This window comes from Erinaceus europaeus, chromosome 8 (genome assembly GCF_950295315.1).
Source record: "Erinaceus europaeus chromosome 8, mEriEur2.1, whole genome shotgun sequence".
In the NCBI taxonomy this organism is placed as follows: Eukaryota; Metazoa; Chordata; class Mammalia; order Eulipotyphla; family Erinaceidae; genus Erinaceus; species Erinaceus europaeus.
In genome coordinates this window covers 50,883,354-50,905,680 of record NC_080169.1, presented here as the reverse complement: position 1 = coordinate 50,905,680, position 22,327 = coordinate 50,883,354, and the positions used below count along the sequence as shown (strand labels likewise).

At 37.4% G+C, this 22,327-nt stretch overlaps 1 protein-coding gene and 1 pseudogene across 5 annotated transcripts in view; both read left to right on the top strand.

Annotated features, from left to right (window-relative positions):
- Positions 1–22,327, top strand: part of DYNC1I1 (dynein cytoplasmic 1 intermediate chain 1) — a 486,729-nt gene that overhangs the window by 75,298 nt on the left and 389,104 nt on the right. For 3 of the 5 annotated variants that reach the window (XM_060196200.1, XM_060196195.1, XM_060196198.1), the window contains exon 5: positions 21,660–21,719. The exons of the other annotated variants lie outside the window; for them this stretch is intronic. In XM_060196200.1, coding sequence (XP_060052183.1) covers positions 21,660–21,719 — 60 coding nt within the window. The remainder of the gene's footprint in view (positions 1–21,659; positions 21,720–22,327) is intronic. 5 annotated transcript variants of the gene reach the window in all.
- LOC132539825 (serine/threonine-protein kinase PLK1-like) lies at positions 9,575–10,660 on the top strand (annotated as a pseudogene).

Sequence of the window (22,327 nt, the reverse complement as noted above, 5' to 3'; positions counted from 1 at the left end):
TACCTTGAATCCTTGTGTACTTGTATACTTTCTTGATGCCATACTGGGGGGAGGTATAAAATTCTGCCTTTTTTTTTCACTTAGCACATTGTTATAACCAGTATATTCTGAAATTATTCTGAGATAGTTTCCATATAGTCCTAGACAATTTTGGTTGGCAGAATAACCTAGTATTAGTTCAGGCATTCAGTTTCTGTTGTTTCCTTTTTGAAAGTGTTGTATAAAAATAGAATTATTTTAGACTTACCATCCTGTTGGTGTGTTTTAGACATGAGTATTTTGTTTTTACAGGGCACCTTGTATCCAGTGGATACTGCTTTCAATTTGAAAGAAAACCTAAAATAGACGTTCCCCCCGCCCCCCCCCCCCAGCAACAGATTTTTTGTTTGTTTCTTTCTTTTCTTTCTTTCTTTCTTTCTTTCTTTCTTTCTTTCTTTCTTTCTTTCTTTCTTTCTTTTTTTTTTTTTTTTACTTTAGCATATCACCTTTGTGATTTGGGACAATATATTTTCTCCCAGCTTTTGATTTTGACTACTTCAAAATGTTTGGTTAGGGGGAGTCGGGCTGTAGCGCAGCGGGTTAAGCGCAGGTGGCGCAAAGCGCAAGGACCGGCGTAAGGATACCGGTTCGAGCCCCCAGCTCCCCACCTGCAGGGGAGTTGCTTCACAAGTGGCGAAGCAGGTCTGCAGGTGTCTATCTTTCTCTCCTTCTCTCTGTCTTCCCCCATCTCTCTCCATTTCTCTCTGTCCTATTCAACAACGATGACGACGACAACAATAAAATGACAATATAGTTCTATAAGATTTAATATTGGTACAATATAATTACATTTGTTAGTTGGTTCACTGACCTATATAAACCATTAAGTTAATATATTTGACCATTTCAACACAGTGATGGCAATTGTCATTGATGCTTAGCCTCAAGGGGTTCAGTTAGCAGCATTAAATTCTATTAAATGACTTCAGTTAATGAGCCCTTTTGAGAACTTTGTAGACGAACTTACAATGTAGCCTGATTTTTTTTTTTTTTTTGGATAGGACAGATAGAAATTGAGAGGGAAAGAGGATAGACACCTGCAGACCTGCTTCACTGTTTATGAAACGAACCCTCCCCAATTTAGGGAGCTGGGGCCTCGAACTGGTATCCTTCCGCGGGTCCTTACACTTCATACTATTATGTGCTTAATCTGGTGCATATTTTAGGTAGAGTACTGTTCTCTCCCACCCCCAACTCTTCCTCCACCCCCACCACAGAGAGAGCCCAAATATATTCAGTTCTTTATTGGAAATGACAAAAGAAGGTATTGGAGTCAGTAAGTAAATCTCTTCCTAAGATTGGTTTCATAGGAGAAAAATAAAAATGACATTGATGAAATAATTTCCATGAAAAATAAGCACAGTGGTCCAGGAGGTGGCACAGTAGTAAAGCTTTGGACTCTCAAGCCTGCCGTCCTGAGTTTGATCTCTGGCAGTACATGTGCCAGAGTGATATCTGGTTCTTTCTCTCTCTTCCTGTCTTTCTCATAAATAAATAAAATATTTAAAAAAAGAAAAGAAAAATAAGCACAAAGTTGACTTGAGGAGAACATATCAGGAATAACCTAATAAATCTTGTCCTTGTTTTGAACTTAGATTTATATTTTTGTTTCAATAAATAGATATCAGAGTTAAATATCAGTTACTATTGTTAAAATTCCACTTAGAATACTTTTCTCTGTAAAAGAAACATCTTTGAAAATAATAATTATCAAATTTAACCTTCATAAAACACAGGACAGGGAAAATAATTTATTAATTCCTAAGAATATAACTCTGTAGTCATAAATTTGTCTGTTTATGTGAAATTTGAACTTTTTAAAAATGGAAAAATCTCTTAGAAGATAATTTATGAATCAAATTAACACATCTAGTTATACCTAAAAGTAGACTGCCAAAATTTCAAACCAAGTATAAATTTTGCCTTAGTAACTTTTGGGAAGCATTTCTTATGTACCCCCTATAAGATTTCTAATTTCATATTTGCTATTACCTTTTATAAAGAAAAACTCATAAAAAATAAAGTTATTTAAAAAGTCAAATATAATGTCTGCCAAGATAGCTTATTTGCTTTGTCCAGGTGAACAGCTCAGCTTTGAATACAATCCTCCACCACACTGGAGAGAGCTTTCTGCTAGAGTGCTATTCCTCTTCTCCCATTATTATTCTGTCTTTGTTACTCTGTATTTGAAAAAGTTAACTCAGAGTAGTGAAACCCCAGCAACAATAAAAAAATTAAGAGAGAGAGACTTGAGAGAGGAAGGTAAGTATAGTAAAATCCCTTTTTTGAGTTTAGGAACTATTAAGAAACAAACATTTAAAAAATATTTTTGTTATTACAAAATTTAAGATTATAATGAATACTTCCACAACACACCTACCACCAAAGTTCTGTATCCCCACCTTTCTACTTCCCAAAGATAACCACCATAATTCTCACAAGTGTTACAGTTTGCTTGCTTCTGTTTTATTTGGACTATTTTTTTTCTCTTTTCTTTTTGGCAAGTTCATGTAAATCAGACCTCTAGATTCCCATATGAGTGAAACCATCTGGTAGTTGTCTTTCATCTCTTTACTAATTTTGCTAAGCATCCATTTTGTTTCAAAGGACATAATATATCTTTTTTTATTACAGAGTAGTATTCCATGGAATATATATATCATAACTTCTCTAGCCAGTCATCTGTTGATTATCATTCAGGCTGCTTCCACTCTTTGGCTATTGTGAACAATGCGGCTATGGACATAGGGGTGCATATGTCCCTTCTAACTAGTGTTTGAGTGTCCACTGCATAAATGCCTAAGAGTGGTATTGCTGGGAGTCAGGTGGTAGCACAGGTTGCGCAAAGCCCAAGGACCGGCCTAAGGATCCCAGTTGGAGCTCCTGCTCCCCACCTGCAGGGGAGTGGCTTCACAGGCGGTGAAGCAGGTCTGCAGGTGTCTATCTTTCTCTCTCCCTCTCTGTCTTCCCATTCTCTCTTCATTTCTCTCTGTCCTATCCAACAATAACGACATCAATAATAACTACAACAATAAAATAACCAGGGCAGCAAAAGGGAATAAATATAAAAAATAAAAATTTTTTTAAAAGTGGTATTGCTGGATCAAAAGGTAGTTCCATTTTTATTTAAGCAAAAATTTTAAGTGCTTGCATAGAAAGTAGAAATATGTAATAATGTTTTAGTTGTAGTAGTACCATTTAATTTTAAAACCCTTCTTAAGATTTCACTATTTGTTTTGCAATTTCTACTTCTGTTGTTATGATTCTCACTCTTGACCAGTTTTGGTAAAAAAGTAATTAATTACTGCTCAACTTATCATAGTGGACTAAGATTAAAATCTTGTGTTGGGGGGTTGGGCGGTGGTGCAGTGGGTTAAGCGCACGTGGCGCAAAGTGCAAGGACCTGCCTAAGGATTCAGGTTTGAGCCCCAGGCTCCCCACCTGCAGGGTAGTCGCTTCGGGGGTGGTGAAGCAGGTCTGCAGGTGTCTGTCTTTCTCTCCCCCTCTCTCTCTTCCCCTCCTCTCTCCATTTCTCTCTGTCCTATCCAACAACGAACAACATCAACAATGGTAATAATGATAACCACAACGAGGCTACAATAACAAGGGCAACAAAAAAGGGGGAAAAATGGCTTCCAGGAGCGGTGGATTCATGGTGCAGACACCGAGCCCAACAATAACCCTGGAGGAAAAAAAAAGTTTTGTGTTAAAAATACCAATTCCATTAATAAAACATCTGGGGGCCAGATGGTGATGCACCTGATTGAATACATTCACTACAGTGCCTCAGGACCCAGGCTCAAAAACCTGGTCCCTGTCTGAGGGGTGGGAGTGGGGTGAAAGTAGGGAAGCTTCATGAGTCATTAAACACTGTTGTAGGTGTCTTTCAATCCCTCTCAATTCTTTGTCTTTATTCAAAAAAAATAAAGAAAAATACATTTAATAAAACATCTGAAAAACTAGTTTTAATTATAAAGTAGATTTAAATTTTTTTTTTAATTATCTTTATTTGTTGGATAGAGACAGTCAGAAATTGAGAGGGGAGGAGAGATAGAGAGGGAGAGAGACAGACACCTGCAGCTCTGCTTCATCACTCACAAAGCTTTCCAGGTGGGGACTGAGGGCTTGAACCCTGTCCTTGCACATTGTAACATGTGTGCTCAACCATATGTGTGCTCAACCCGGCCCTATAAAATAGATTTTTAAAATTCTAGATTTACTGTATATAACTGGAATTTGCACAGTATTAACAAGATCCTACACTATGATGAATTAGGATTGATTGAAAAATTAAGGAATAGGGAATCGGGCAGTAGCACAGCAGGTTAAGCGCATGTAGTGAGTAGCAGGAGGACCGGTGTAAGGATTCCTGTTGGAGCCCCTGGCTCTCCACCTGCCAGGGAGTTGCTTCACAGGTGGTGAAGCAGATCTGCAGGTGTCTATCTTTCTCTCCCCCTTTCTGTCTTCCCCACTTCTCTCCATTTCTTTCTGTCCTATCTAACAATGACTATATCAATAACAACAACAATAACTATAACAACAATAAAAAACCAACAAGGGCAACAAAAGGGAAAATAAATAAATATAAAAAAACTTTAAAAATTAAAGAATATTTTAGTTTAGGAAAAAGTATCAACCACAGTTCAGTATAAAAAAGGCCAAAGAGAACAAAGTAATTATTGTAATTAGTACTTACAAAACTAAAACACCAATTTCCACATTTTAAAAGGAAATAGGCAAAATATTTAAGGATGTATCTGTGCAGTAGGTATTGGTAAAGAATCTTAAATAAATCTTAAATAAACTTTCTTAAAGAAAGTCCTTTTGAGCCAGGCTAGATATGCATGTTAATGCAAGGACACATGCTACTAGATTCATTTCATTGAATATCTCAAGGTTAATGAGGCCCTTTGCCTTGTCATGTTTAACGCTTTCATGCAGTCACTTGGATAAAGATATAGGTATGCTAATCAAATTTGAAAATAACACCAGTATGTGTTTATGAGAATATACAAAGTTAAAATAGCTAATTCAAAGTAAGTAAAAGGTAATAGCTAAAACTTATATACACTTTACCATAAAATATACTTAAATATTCAAAAGGAAAGACTTCTGATGAAAAATGTTTGTCTTTGGTGAGATCTGGCATGGATATAATAACAGAAATTATTTCTTTTTTTTAATGACTAACCATGCTTTTAATAACATCACTGTTATTTTTCCAATCAGTACATCCATCCCTCGTTTTATTTTTAATAATCTTATTAAATAAACATTATCAGTAGATTTTATATAATTATCAAGTATAACTAACAAATACAAAATAGTTATATTCATAACACCAGAGATTAGGATTATTTAACACCCTTTGTATAATATGTGTGTATGATCATATATGTGATATGTTATACAAACTATTGAACTTGTTTTAAATCAAGTATCTTTTTCCATTTGTACACATGCTCATCATATTTAATATGTATACTATCTTCAGATTTCCCCAACCACCCCTAACATAACTCCACTGTATTTAAAACCAGTTTCTGACCTCCCAGCTATCAGCAGTTCTCAAGCTAAACATTTACAGTCATAGATTCTCTCTAGGGAGAGAATACTTTGGCTAAATTCAGATACTTAATAAAATCTGATTTTTCTGGATTTTCTGCTTCGTGAACCCTTAAATAAGGAAATTATAATTTGTGCTGGCTGAATTTGCTCACCACTTTCTTAGTGATTTCAGGGAAGGGAAATGTGTTTAGGGTTATGGCCAACACAAAATCCTCAGGACTTTTATAACAACTGAATTCCACTGGATTTTCTCTCACTGCAGAAACTTCAAAGAACCTTTGACTTTTTTTGTTGTTGTTGTTGAAAACATCATTTTGTAAGGTGCTATCATTAATCAGAGTCAAAAGAGAAAACATGAAGGGCACTGTAGTAAAGGTGAAAAAGTGGAGTAAGATAATGTAAAACCTTGAAGGAAATTTAATAAGACTAATATTTCTTTATGTACAAAATTCTTTACATTGTCATTTTGTAGTGAAGTTGACAAGAGGCCTGGGGAAATTGCATAATGGTTATGCAAAAAGATTTTCATGCCTGGAGTCCCTAAATTCTATTTCAGTTGCCAGTACCAACTCAAACCAGAGCTGAACAGCACAATGATAAAAAAAGTAAAAAAGAAGTTGGCAAGGAACTACCACTAATTGGACTTCAGAAAAACTAACATCATAATCTCTATGGAAATTAAACTGAAATGTTTACTATAGAGTTTGTATTTTTTAATGTTTTAATTAATTTTATTTAGGATAGAGACAGAAATTGACAGGGAAAGGGGAGATAGATACCTGCAGCACTGCTTCACCACTAGTGAAGCTTCCCTTTCTGCAGATTGGGACTGGGACTTGAACCCAGGACTTTGTGCATTCCACCAGATGTGCCACCACTTAGCCCCCAGCTGTGTAGTTTCATGTATCTCATTAAATAAAAAGTTAAAATTTGTGACGTCATGTCACTTTGTTTCAGGCATGTGCCCATATGGCTAATAATAACATATTTAGCATCTGTTTTAGTGAAAGTCTGCTTAGCTTTCTTCTAGAGAAAGTGCTTAATTGACAGCAAATTTTTGAGAAAGCATGTCTTGGCTTTATGATGAGAAGCTTTACATTTCTTTTTGAGTTCAGCTCAGATGAACTTTTTTTCTAGCTAAATATGACACCTAGTGGAGCTCCATGTTAAAGTTCTGAGAAGTTTCTCAAACAGTAAATTTAAGTAATATATTTACACTATTCCAGCTTTATCCCTGATCTCATCATTGCCAGCTCTAAGTTGGAAAATAATTGATGCTTAGAAGAAAAACATTAATTATTTAAATGCCATTCTCAATTCATTGACATTCTGTTAATGACTGACAGATTGAGCGACTTGATGAGTTTTTCATATCCTTACTGTTCTCTGAAGTGGTACTTCGAAAAATAGATATTTGGGGATGGCATTGACTGGAGATTTTCTGTCTGCCCCATACTGTTTTCATTATCTGGTGATTTGTTTGACAAAGAAGACATATGGAACTAGAGTTCAGAAAAACTGACGCTCAAGGGAATTTGGTCTCTGACCTGGAGTTGTTATTCCATCTTAGAGAGAAAATGAAGACCATGAAATATGGATTATAATGCAATTGCTCCACAAACTGATGTTGCTGAATTCATTTGGCAGGGAAGATAGATAGATATCTTTTAACTATTAGCATAAATAAGAATCATGATAGTGTCTCCTTTTCCAATGTGGAAGTGAATCTGAAAACTCTCGGCGGGACATTGGATGATGTTATTCCATACAAGAAAATTTTAAATTTTTTTCAAGAAAATGATCTTTTAAGAACCTTGGTAGAGATTAAGGGAGTCAAGTGAAGATACATTTTTTTAAATTTCTTTATTGAGGGATTAATGTTTTACAATCAACAGTAAATACAATAGTTTGTACATGCATAACATTTCTCAGTTTTCCACATAACAGTACAGCCCCTACTAGGTCCCCTGTCATCCTTTTCCAGGACCTGTACATTTTTCTAAATAAATAAAGTAAGGACTTTTTTGGGGGGGATGAGCTTGCCCACACAATTTTACATGTATTTCCAAAAAGGCAGGTAAGACTAATTATTTACACATTTATCAGTTCATTCAATGAATAGTTGTAAATTTATAGAGTGCAAGACACAATAAAAGTAATAGGCATGCAAAAAATTATTATATAAATTAAGAAAATAGTCGTCTTCTTTTTTTTTTTTTGCTGGAGCTTGGTACCATCATTATGAATCAACTTTTCCTAGTGGCCGTTTTTTCCCTTTCTTTCTATTTTTATTAGATAGGACAGATAAACATTGGGATGGATGGGGGAGGTAGAGAGAGAGAGCTGGAGAAAAGTACCTATGAGCTGCTTCACCACTCATGAGCCCCCCCCCCCACCCTGCAGGTGGGGAGCAGCAGCTCAAACTAAGATCCTTGAGCATGATAATATGTGCACTTAATCAGGTGGGCCACCACCCAAACCCCCAAATTGTTTTTATTTTCTAAAAAATCTGCTTATATTTTGACAGACTTAATCTGAAGCTGTCTAAGGAACTGTTGCTATAGAATTACAAATTTTCCTAGATCATCTATAAGTCATTTATTGTATATTAATGCAGGGCTAATGATTTGATTCATCAATACCTCCACATAGAATCTTCAAGTATATTATTTGGTAAATGTATTTCGAATGTGTATGTTTTCTCAAAAGTAAACATTTGTCAAGATGAACCACCATTACATATCATAAGAATGAGGTTTAAGGTGAAGTTATCTCCACAAAAACAAAGCAGTTAAACACTTGATGGGCTCAGGGCAACAAGTCAGATTGGTTCTGGCATGTTTGGCATAATTTTGGGTTCTCCTGCGATTTCTAACAGCACTAGTACTCATTTCCTCCTGCAGACCATTTTCAGGGTTATTACTGAGGTCAGGTAGATTATTAATTGGTAAAACAAATGTGAATAAGAGACCTATCCAGCTTATTGTCCATTCGTGTCCCATAGAGAGGCAGGTTATTTCTGAATGAAGAAGATACTAAATACAAACATAATTAGAGAGTGAGCTGAGTCTTAGGAACCACCTATATTTTGGATGGGTACTGAATGGATAATGAACACTCTAGGTGATAGGAAAGATATAAATAAGGTAAAATAATAAGGGTAGAGGTAGGAAGTGTTTGAGATGTAGAATGCATGTTAATGAGGCAATATAGACAAAAATCAGTCTAGGAGAGAAGCATGATATTTGAAATAGTTAAGGTAAGACTGAAGGAAACTTCAGTGCTGTGGTCTCTTTTCACTTTCTCTGCCTCTCTGTCTCTATCTTAAAAAATATACAGATACCCAAATCTCAAGCATTTATATAGGTAAATATAATTTATTATATATGTGATCTATATGACTATAACTTGACTTTCATAAATATAAGATTTAACATATTGTGTATAATATATATTACTATTATATTACATTATGTGGTATATACTATACGAATTTGTATTGTATATATAAATATGCATTTATCAAATATAATACACATTCACATAGCATATAAATGTAAATTTATATTGTTATAGTTATATGTATTATATATTGTATTATAAACACATTATGTACTCATATATACATATAGACTATGCATAATATCCAAAACAATACTTCTATTCTGCTGCAGACACATCCCACTATTCTGTTAAAAAATATCGGTTTTGAATTGCTCAAGCTCTTTACTTCCAGTTACCCTGCCCCCAGAACTGCTCTACCATTTACTTCTGGTTATATCCCCAGCACTTGCCCTACAACTTACTTCAGGTCACATTCCCAGTATTTGCGCCACTATTTACTTCCGGGTACATTTCAGTATCTGTCCCACTACATCCGGTTATATTCCTAGCATCTGTTTCACCATTTACTTCCGGTTACATTACCAGAATCTCCCCACCATTTATCTTCGGTTTCATTCCTTGCATGTGCCCCACCATTCCACTCAGGTTTTCCAAAGCTCCCGGCCGATTGGACCCCAGCAATCAGAAGTCTCTCAAAAGCCCTCAATAAAGGAATGGAGAACTCTGTTCCTGAGCATGCCTGGGGAAAACAGGAACCCATGTTCTCGGGGAGCTGTGAGGCAGTTGAGTGTCACCTCAGCAACATGCTAGAGCAGCTACACATTGAGCATGACATAAGTGACATGCTGCAGCTTCTACACATCGAGTGCCACCTTGGTGGCATGATGCAGCAGCTGCATAGTATCACTGCCTCCATCCCCTCAGAATGCATGCTGGTAAGACAAGAGAAGGCTGAGGATCCCACCTGCATTCCCATTTTCTGGGTCAGCAAGTGGGTGGACTATTCGGGAAAGTATGGCTTTGGATATCTGCTTTGTGACGACAGCGTAGGGGTGTTCTTCAAAGACTTCACACGCCTCATCCTTTACAATGATGGTGATAGCCTGAAGTACATAGAGCGCAATGGCACAGAATTCCACCTCACCATGAATTCCCATCCTGACTTCCTGCTGAAGAAGATTACCCTTCTAAAGTATTTCCAGAACTACATGAGCGAAAACTTACTGAAGGCAGGTGCCAATATCACGCCCCCCAAAAATGATGAGCTAGCCCAGCTACCCTACCTGAATACCTGGTTCCGCACCCAAGACGCCATCATCCTGTATCTGAGTAATGGCTGTTTGCAGATCAACTTCTTCCAGGACCACTCCAAACTCATTCTGTGTCCAATGACCGCCGCTGTGACCTACATTGACGAGAAACAGGACTTCCGCACTTACAGCCTGCGGCTTCTGGAGGAGTTAGGCTGTTGCAAAGAGCTGGCGAGCCGCCTAGGCTATGTCTGCACTGTCCTGGACAAGCTGTTAAACTTGCTCATGGCGAACAACCAACACAGAGCAGCCTCCTAACTCATCCTCCTATCTGGTCTGATATCCTTCCTCAGCCAAAGTACTTTGAACTTTGGACCTTTCTGGCTTGTTGTTTTTGTGTTGTTGTTTTTGTAATTTGACCCCAAGCGGGGCAAGAGCTGTATCACCTTGTTGGTGAGATTACTGTGTTTTTAAAAATAATTAAAAAAAAAGTTGTTGTTTTTTTTTTGGTTTCTTTTTGTACTTGTTGGGCGTGAGCTTTCTGATTTCTTTCTCTTCCCTCAGCCCACCCTGCCCCAGCACCATCATGTGATTTGTATAAAATGTTTTTAATCAACTTGGAACTGCTCTTTCCTTGCCTTTATACACACTAAACATGTGAGTCTTAAAATATAATAATAATAATAACAGCCCAAGGTCTGGGCTATTGCATTTTTAGAATGCTTTTCAAGGTCTAAGACATAATGTGGGGGAACAATTTATAGAAGAAAAAAGGGCTGCAAAGTTATATATGATGGAAGTGAAGAGGGAAAGGAAAGATAGATAAATTCCTGAGAGTAAATCTAGTCCAGGGATAATTCCACATATATGCATTGTGCCACATATTGGCATATTACTTTCCAAGAACTATACTGATTTAAAATGCTACCAGCAATGTACAAGCATGCCATAGCCACAATGAATGTTAATATTAACAGAGTTCTTAACTACTGCTTATCAAGTACTTATTAGACATCTCTTATAATAAAAACTCAGAAATGGTAAAAAAATAATAATAATAAATAAATAAGGGTGCACAGGGAAGAATTTTATGGCTTTCTATTCCAAACTCTTGATAAAGGGAGACGAAAAGAATGAAAGAATGAAAACCACTAATTTGCTGTTAGTAAGAGCTGAATAGGAATAAATCAACCACTCATTGGAGAGCTGTGTATACACAATGCAGACATCATGTCTTTCAATGTCCAATAATTCATATTTTTATTCCACTTCTCTCTAATAAGCTGAAATTAAATAAAATTATGAGCCAGTGAAGTCTCCATTAAGGAACTGGTTAGTGATGAATTGGTAAAAAGTTTAAAATATAAAGTTCCACTAGCTTCACAGTAAGTCACTGCTGATTTGAAGGATTTTGATGATATCTATTAAAAAAAAAACTATGACAAAACAAATAATCCTATTATAAACTGTGGCATAGCAATAGATATATATGTTAGAGGGTCCATTGTCATGCATAGGGCCAAATAAGTCAATGATTATTTTCCAAGTTATGAGAACTTTCTATACTTAGTATTATTAAGTAAAGTTGGGAAATCTGACTTAAATTGGGATGTCCAGAATTGACAAGCCAACTGTGGCCATGAAACCATTAAAGCCAAATAAGAGAGCCTACTGCCTGGTGCTATAGAAAAGCAAACTCTCTCAAGTCAGGGCGGTAGCGCAGGGGGTTAAGCGCACCTGGCACAAAGCGCAAGGACCAGTTCAGGATCCCAGTTGGAGCCCCTGACTCCCCACATGCAGGGAGTTCACTTCACAAGCAGTAAAGCAGGTCTGCAGGTGTCTTTTTCTCCCCCTCTCTGTCTCCCCTCCTCTCTCGATTTTTCTCTTTCCTATATAACAACAACATCAATGGCAACAGTAACAACAGCAACAACAACAAGGGCAACAAAATGGGGTAAAAATGGCCTCCAGGACCAGTGGATTTATAGTGCAGGCACCAAGCCCCAGCAATAACCCTGGAGGCAAAAAGTAAATAAATAAATAAAAATTAAAAAAAAGAAAATCAAGCTCTCTCCTACTTTCTCATTAATAAATAAAATCTTAAAAAGAAAACCAAGCTCTGCATACCAATCTTCTGTGTGAAATGAAAATCTACTTTATTGTGTAATTTGAGGCCAGTTTATTATTCAGTTTATCTGAATTTATTCAGATCAGCCCTCCTTTTTTTTTTCTTTTTCCAGTAATGACTACTTTTTAGACTGGTGGAAATGAGGTAGGCTGAGAAGGTCAGGGACAAGATCTTGCTTCCTTCCATGAATTATCCCTCATATTCTTCTTGCCATAGGGTCCTGGTTCCTCCCCCTAGGAAGGAAAGTGGTTGAGGATAAGTTTCTTTGGGGGCTTGATTTCACTACAACAGGGACTTTAGCCTAGGGTTGGTAAGGAATTACTGAGTTATTTAGGGCTTGCAAATAGCAAGTTTGCTATGAAAAAACATGAGAGAAATCACTAGACAAGCTATAATTGAGTATAGTTAAAGACAGACTATTAAAACAGAAGGGGCTTGTTGGGATCCCAGGAATTAGGGAAAATAGAGTCTCTTGTATCAGTAAAACTTATGTTTGGTTCTGCTAAAGTTTCTGACAGAGTTGGGGAACAAGGGAGGGAGAAGCAGTAATAGTTAAATATTCACTTTCACTTGTTCTGATCTCAAAGACACTGCTGGTTACCTGGCATCCCAGGAATCTGGCCTTTAAGAAGAGAAGATTTTTGTCAGGCCTGCATAGTTCCTCTGATACATTGGTAAATTGACACTTGACTTAATAGTTAATATGTCTGTTAGATTAATTCAGGTACTTAAATCCAATAAACTAAACATTGACAAAACTGAATTTGTTCTGTACAAATCCTACCAAATCTTTCAGAAATTGAGTGGAATTTTTTATCATTTTCAGAGTGAGTGTGTCTTCCTCTCTGACTTCGTAAGATAGTGAAAGTATGGTCTAATGGTTGGCTGGTTGGCTAGCACAGAATAAGCTATTACTTTCTATGGCATCTTCTGATTTTGCAGCTTCTGTTTACTGAAACTTTATTATTTATTTTATTTTATTTATTTATTCCCTTTTGTTGCCCTTGTTGTTTTATTGTTGTAGTTATTATTGTTGTCGTAGTTGTTGGATAGGACAGAGAGAAATGGAGAGAGGTGGGGAAGAAAGAGAGGGGGAGAGAAAGATAGACACCTGCAGACCTGCTTCACCGCCTGTGAAGCGACTCCCCTGCAGGTGGGGAGTCAGGGCTCTAACCAGGATCCTCATGCTGGTCCTTGTGCTTTGCGCCACCTGCACTTAACCTGCTGTGCTACAGCCCGACTCCCCTATTTATTGAAACTTTAAACTGTGCCAGGTTGGGCACAAGTTGCAAGAACTACATTCCTCTCCCCCCTCCCCCCTCCCCCCCCGTAAATGTTACACCTATGGTGCTGCTTATGTGTCATGCTTTTTTTGCTACCTTGCTCCACTAAACTGGGTATATATGTTTTATTTCTTCATAACAGTTGTAGGTTCCCAGGGAAGTCTTTTAGTTTTCTATCTCAATATTTCATATATTGGGCCTTTAATAGCAATAAATTGAATAAGTAAATAAATCTTTTAAAATTTTAACATAATTATTAGTGTTTATTCAAGATCTTTTTTTTTTAATTTTATTTATAAAAAGGAAACACTGACAAAAACCATAGGATAAGAGGGTATAACTCCACACAATTCCCAACTCTGTATCCCATCTCTTCCCCTGATAGTTTTTCAAGTCTTCATCCCTCTGGGAGTAGGAACCCAGGGTCATTATGGGGTGCAGAAGGTGGAAACTCTGGCTTCTGTAATTGCTTCCCTGCTGAACATGGGCGTTGACAGATTGATCCATACTCACAGTCTGTCTCTCTCTTTCCCTAGTGGAGTGGGGATCTGGGGAAGCGGGTCTCCAGGACACATTGGTGAGGTCATCTGCCCAGGGAAGTCCAATTGGCATTATGTTAGTATCTGGAACCTGGTGGTTGAAAAAAGAGTTAACATATAGAGTCAAACAAATTGTTGACTAATCATGAACCTAAAGGCTGGAATAGTTCAGATGAAGAGTTGGGGGGGGGGGGGGAGGCGGCAGTTGGAACATGCAGGAGAATGAAACTGAACCACTTTATCTCATCAGAAACAAAAGTCATCTCCAGATGGATCAAGGACCTGGATGTTAGACCAGAAACTATCAAATACTTAGAGGAAAACATTGGTGGAACATTTTCCCACCTAAACCTCAAGGACATCTTTGATGGTACAGATCCAATTGCAAGAAAGACTAAAGCAGAAACAAATCAATGGGACTACGTCAAATTGAAAAGCTTCTGCACAGACAAAGAAACTATCACACAAATAAAGAGACCCCTCACAGAATGGGAGAAGATCTTCACATGCCATATATCAGACGAGACTAATCACCAAAATATACAAAGAGCTCAGCAAACTTAGCAACAAAAAAACAAATGACCCAATCCTAAAATGGGCAGAGGATATGAACAGAACATTCACTACAGAAGAGATACAAAAGGCTAACAAACACATGAAAAATTGCTCCAGGTCACTGATTGTCAGAGAAATGCAAATAAAGACAACAGTGAGATACCATCTTACCCCTGTTAGAATGGCATACATCAAAAAGGACAGCAGCAACAAATGCTGAAGAGGCTGTGGGGACAGAGGAACCCTTTTGCATTGCTGGTGGGAATGTAAATGGATCCAGCCTCTGTGGAGAGCAGTCTGGAGAACTCTCACAAGGCTAGACATGGACTTTCCATATGGCCCAGTAATTCGTCTCCTAGGGATATAACCCAAGGACTCCATAACGCCCAACCAAAAAGATATGTGTACACCTATGTTCATAGCAGCACAATTCATAGTAGCTTCTTCTTCTAGCAACCCAGGTGCCCAACAACAGATGAATGGCTGAGAAGGCTGTGATATATATACACAATGGAATACTACGCAGCTATGAAGAACAATGAACCCACCTTCTCTGACCCATCTTGGATGGAGCTAGAAGGACTTAGTGAATAAGTAAATGTAGTAAATAAGGTAACTTCTGAATGAACACATTTTGCAATCATGTGTAGTATATTATTTCACATACACTCATACATAATTCTGTGATTTCTTTCATCTTAAATAAGCATTTGGAATGATCTCAGAATGCACAGAAAACTATTGTGAAACCATTTTGTTTTCAATGACTAACTTGTTAATATGGTTGAAAAATAAGAGTTGTATGAATTCGTTAAGCAAAGATATTTTATCTGGAGAAGAGAAAGCTAAAAGACAGTTTAGTAACTATCTAATGTTTGAAAATCAGGCAGAAAACAACCTTAAATATCCTGTTGTCCTGAATCCTCATTTTGCAGAGGAAGAACAGAAACTTTTCTGATGATGCACAAAAAGTGACCCCACTAGATCACACACATCCCACTTCTAGACCCAGGAAACCTTTTATAAGAATCTGCCCTTTAAAGGGCTTTTTAAAAAGTAAACATTCCTTGGCTATACTGAGAAACACAAGTGACCTTTGTTCATTTAGTGCATTTACTTTAAATTATTTTTCAAAGAAAAGGGATGTATATCCTTGGCTTGACTCCTTGCTACCCTACTTATTTCTCCCTGCACTGCTTTTTAATGATACATAACTATGATTTATTTTACTGCCTAATATGTGTGGACAAGAGTGTGTGTAAGGGAGGTAGGATTATTGTGGTTTAGTTACAAAGACCACCTTTGTTGTTCTGGATGAGTAGATGAGAACTCCAGTCTGCTGATTTGTAGAATTTTTTCAGTCAGTGATTCTGAGGGAGTCATCATTTTTCTCTCTTAAGGGAAGGTACAATGAGTTCAGGTGGGATGTTAGATAGATAATAGAGCAGCCTCATCACCCAAGAATTTCTGGTTTCTTTACTTGCCCCAGAGAAAAATGGAATAGTTCAGTAAAGATTATCCCATCTGAAACCTTAAGATAAATTCAGGCTAAAATAGATAGTCCTGCCCCATACAAGAGAATGCACGAGCCTGCAACTGCTCTTCTGTCTATAGCCAAAGAAATAGCATTAAAGATAATAGATTTGATCTCCAGAAATATATGAACAAAAATATGCTAGATTCCATTATTTCTACCATTTGAAAAGAAGTAGTACAAGAATCGGTGGAGAGCTGTTTTCCTTGAACACAGTGGTTCTCACTCCAGCTGAATGTTAGAATCACTTGGAGAGTTTTCAAATATATGTCTGGGCTCCGGCCCAGGCATTCAGATATAATTGTCCTGAAAGAAGCCTGGGCTTTAGACCATGTTTGAGTTAATAATAGGTTTAGATATTTTATATCTGAGAATCAGTGATGCTTTCTTCTTGCTGACTGATGAAAGCAATAAACTTGCCTAGTCATTTTCTAAAAGGCAGTCTCTGGGTCAGCTGTGTTACTTGGGAACTTGTTCTAAGATCCCATTCCAAATCTACTGAATGAAAGTTTTACTGGAAGATTTGAAATCAGAACTCTGTAGTTTAGTAAGTTCTCCAGATGACTGTGATCCATGGCATGGTTTGAGAACTACTGATTCTTATATGTGGCCCATTGACCGACACCATCTGCATCTGCTGGAGCCTGTTAAAAAAAAAAAAAAAAATCAGAGTATCAAGTCACTCCATCACTCCTAACTCTGGATTACTCCAGATTTTAACAATATATATTCTCAGGTTGTTGTATAAGTATTAAAGTTTGAGAAATACTAGTTTAGGTAACTGTGGTTACAATATTATGACTTTCTTTGTAAATGTTTCTTAAAGATCTATTTACTTGTGTATTTATTTATTTGTGAAAGTGAAAGAGAACTAGAGTAACACTCTGATATATGCAATGCCAGGGATTGAATTTAAAACCACTTGCTTTCAAGTCAAGTGCTCTACCCACTGTACCAACACCTATAAGGCATGATGTAATTTGTAATAATAAATATGTTTTAAGTCTGTATCTCTGTTTCTGACACAGACATTTTTTAATTTCTTTATTGGGGAATTAATGTTTTACATTCAACAGTAAATACAATAGTTTGTACATGGATAACATTTCCCAGTTTTCCATATAACAGTACAACCCCCACTAGGTCCTCTGTCATCATCTTGGATCTGTATTCTCCCTGCCCACCAACCCCAGCGTCTTTTACTTTGGTGCAACACGCCAGATTCAGTTCAGGTTCTACTTGTATTTTCTTTTCTGAACTTGTTTTTCAACTTCTACCTAAGAGTGAGATCATCCCATATTCATCCTTCTGTTTCTGACTTATTTCACTTAACATGAATTTTTCAAGGTCCATCCAAGATCGGCTAATAACGGTGAAGTCACCATTTTTTATAGCTGAGTAGTATTCCAGTATATATATACCACAACTTGTTCAGCCACACTTCTGTTATTGGACACCTGGGTTGCTTCCAGGTTTTGGCTACTACAAATTGTGCTGTCAAGAACATATGTGTACACAGATCTTTTTGGATGGGTGTGTTGGGTTCATTAGGATATATCTCCAGGAGAGGAATTGCAGGATCATAGGGTAGGTCCATTTCTAGCCTTCTGAGAGTTCTCCAGACTGTTCTCCACAGAGGTTGGACCAATTGACATTCCCACCAGCAGTGCAGGAGGGTTCCTTTGAACCCACAACCTCTTCAGCATTTGCTGCTGTTACCTTTTCTGATGTATGACATTCTCACAGGAGTGAAGTGATATCTCATTGTTGTCTTTATTTGCATTTCTCTGACAATCAGAGACTTGGAGCATTTTTTCATGTGTTTCTTGGCCTTTTGGATCTCTTCTGTGGTTAATATTCTGTCCATGTCCTCCCCCCATTTTTGGATGGGGTTATTTGTTTTCTTGTTGTTGGGACTTGCAAGTTCTTTATATATTCTGGTTATTAGCCTCTTGACACAGACATTTTTAAACACTAAGTAGGACAGCAAAGAAAAGCCTCTTATTACGTTAATAATTTTTTTTTTTTTTGCAAACATCCAAGGGCGGGGGGATTGATTGTCAAAAGAATCAATCAGGTGATTGGAGTCTCTGAAATCTCATGTTTAACCCCTAAGAAGGTGAGAGGGGTTTGAGATTGAGTTCAATTACCAGTAGGTAATGATTTAGTCCTATCTGTGTCATTAAGCCTCAGTACTCCCAAAAGACAGGGTTCAGAGAACTTCCATGCTGGTGAACACATGGAAATTTGGGGAAGATAGTGTAACTGGATAGGGCAGGAAAACTTCATGCCCTGTTCCCAGACAAGCCCTATGCACCTGTCTCTTCTAGTGGGCTCTTTTTGAGTTATATACACTTATAATAAACTGCTAATCTTATAAATAAAATATTTTCTTACTTCTGTGGGTAGATCTAGAAATGTAATGGACTTTGGGGAAGAATTATAAAATCAGTCTGGCAAGAAATACAGATATCTTAGATTTGAAGTACAAGGATGGAGATTGTTGTAATTCACTATAGCTAACTAATCAGAAGCATAGATAATAACTTGTGCTTGTGACTGATGTCTGAAGTCAGAGTAGGGGGTACATGGATTTGTATGACAGAGCTCTCAATCTGTAGAATCAGTTGCTGTTTCCAGACATAATATCAGGTTGAACTGAATTCCTAAACATTCTGCTGGTATTTGAATATTGCTTGTTCTATTTATGGGGTCAATCTCCTCCCCATCCCACCCCCGATACACACACACACACACGAGCCAATTCTTGAATCCTTGTAGTGATCAATTAGTGTTACTATTGGGTATCCTCATCTTTTAGTGTTCAAAAGAAAAGAAAAGAAAAAAATTAAAATGCAGCCTGTGAGGTTTGAGGTGTACAGTAGTTAAAAGTATTAGATTCTCAAATATGAGGTCCAGAGTAAGAGAACAAGACAGATCTAGTCATAGAAGGTGTGGAGTTGCATTACATTTGTTTCCTTTATAAAAAAAGACAGAAAACCAGAGTATCACTCCTGCATATATGTTGCCGGGAGCTAACTCCAGACCTCATGTTTGAGAATCTAATACTTTAACTACTGTACACCTCACAGGTTGCTCTCTAAATTTGTTTTCTTTCTTTTTTGCCAGAGCGCTATTCATCTCTGGTTTATAGTAATGCTGGATTGAAGTTGGGACCTCACCTGGGAGCTTCAAACATGACAGTCTTTTGCATAACCATCATGCTATCTGAAGTTTATGTAGACTTTATCAGATTGGTTAAAAATAATATTAGTTAGCAGGTATAGTTGATATAGTCGTAGTGAGAGTTTATCTAATAGTTTCTTTGTGCAGTGTATAGGTCTAATTGCATGTAATTTCTGCAGAAGATCAAAGAAAAGTCATTTCTTTGAATATATGAAAGACACATCTCTGTGCATATCCCTTTAATCTAGGGATACAGCTACCCTTGGAATTATGAGACTTAATTTCCAGAGTCAAACAGCAAGCACAAATAAATAAATAAATGTGCTATTATATAATCAAATCCTAGGTAGAAGATAAGTGATCCAAAGAAACTAAAGCAAGATAAGGGAAGGGGGTGAAGAGTGTCAAGGAGATACTACTGTAGACAGTGTGGTGAAAGAAGGAAAGTCTCTCTGAGCAGGTGAAATTTGAGCCAAGATCCAAAGGAAGCAAAGGCAGGAACCAAGCAACATTTTGAAGGAGAGACATCAAAGAGAATATGGGACATGAGGACACAGAGGATGCAAGAATGGTTTAAAGATGATTTTGGGAAATAGCTACAGGCCAGATCATAAATTACCTTATAAGCTATGGTAAATTTTTTTTAATATTTATTTTATTTATTTATTCCCTTTGTTGCCCTTGTTGTTTTATTGTTGTAGTTATTATTGTTGTTGTTGTTGTTGGATAGGACAGAGAGAAATGGAGAGAGGGAGGGGAAGACAGAGAGGAGGAGAGAAAGATAGACACCTGCAGACCTGCTTCACCGCCTGTGAAGCGACTCCCCTGCAGGTGGAGAGCTGGGGTTCGAACTGGGATCCTTATGCCGGTCTTTGTGCTTTGTGCCACCTGCGCTTAGCCCGCTGTACTACAGCCCGACTCCCACTATGGTAAATTTTTACAGGCAAGAAAATTGAGCAGGATTTCTTAAAGTTTAAGGTGCTCATGAATCACTTGGAACTTCATTAAACTGTAGTGTGGAGACAGGAAGTGTGGGGTGGTATCTGAGCCTGCATTTTCAACAAGCTCCCAGGAAATGCTGATACTACTAATCTGTGGACCACACTGCAAAAGATCAGAAGATAGTTCACTTGGTAGGACTTGTGCCTTGCCTGCATACAGCCGGGATTTAACTTCTGACACCATAGGGGAGTGCCAAAGCACTGGGGGAAAACTCTGGTGTTGTGGTGTCTCTCAGGGTTTGTCTTAACGTCTATCTGTTTCTCTGCCTGAAACAAAAGAATAAAAAAGTCAGCCCGTGGAAGAGTGAATTAGAGCATGTGTGAGCCATGAAACAAAAGAATAAGCAAAATTGTCCTGTGCAATGTCACACAGCTGGTAAGTCTGAGAAAAATTTATATCTCAGATGTCTGACTCAAGAGCTGCCCACTAGTTGCCTACCAGAAAGCTTCATGAGTGATTCACCTGTAACTATTTATGTGTCAGAAACTGGAAGAGACTTTAAGGGGACATTTTGTTTACAGAAGAGCTATTTACTCCCTCTTATTTTGAAGGAGAAATAACAAGGGAAATTGAATGCCTTGATTAACTGCTGATACTTTGTGTTCTCTTTTGAAATGTTTTTAAAATGTAAGGCATCTTAGACATCTTAGAGATAAATTATACTTATGGGAAACATCCATGTATTTACATAAAAAAGACTGTAACCCAAATCTTGAGTTTCAGTGAATTATTTTGCAACTAACCTTCATCTACCCCAACTTGCTTACATATTGCTATGATAGCCTGCTTGTATCCTTGCATTTGGTTCTCTTTACAACATGGAAGTGTTTGGCTCTTCTAGATGTGGATAGGTTCTGGGTTGAAAAGAAATAACTGCAGCAGTTTACACCCCCCAGTCATGCAAGCTTCAGTGCAATATAGAACAAACAAGTAAAAGGGTAAAGGTGTGTATGTAGTTTGAATACTTGATTCTGGGCTTACTTTCAGGAAAACTATAGCTTGCATACCAAATGGCTTTTCAAAGGAAGGAATGAATCCTCATTTTCTCTTGTTGCTCAATATGCATGATGTCTTAATATTCACCTTTGGGGGGGGTGCTGAAAAAGTGGGGAGATGTTCCATGTATGTATTGTATATGCCTTGCCTTGATGACTGACATGGTTTGTTTTGTTTTGTTCCCCTCTCGTTTTGTTAATTCTGTGTTCTTTTTCCTTTGTGCTGCACGATTAGGACCCTGCAGTGGGACACAGACCCCTCAGTGCTCCAGCTGCAGTCAGACTCAGAACTTGGGTATATGTCTGCTCTTTTGTTATTCCTTTTATTATTTCTTTGCTACAGTTGTGTTGAAATGCCAAGAGCTATTGCTGCTCTTGGTTTTTACCCTTTTATTGAACTTGCAGTTTAATGCATTTATTTCCTCCTAATTTTCCTGATAAAGTCAAGCTTTGAAGAGTCTCTCTTTGTGGAAAAACTGCAAAAAGATGGCTTTTGATCCTTTGTTCTTAATTATTGTCATTGCACTCACAAGCACACACATACATACACACATACAGATACACACATACATAAGCGCACACACAAGCACACACACACCTCTTAATTTCAAGGTGGGGCACTCAAGTTCTGTGGTGAGATTTGTTGCTTCTAACATATTTTTCCCTTTTACTAATAAGTTGCCTTAGGTTAATTTTTGTCTAAAATCAACACTGAAATGTAATGTCTTGTTTGTTTCCTTTTCACTTACTTGGGAACTTACAAAAAGGATTATACCTGGATATATAGAGACATGTTAAAGGAAAAACACATTTTCTGAATTATTTATTAAGAAATCTAAAATATTTGATGATGGAAAATTTATCCTATGTGCTAGAGATATTTTTTCCTTATCACATGGAGAA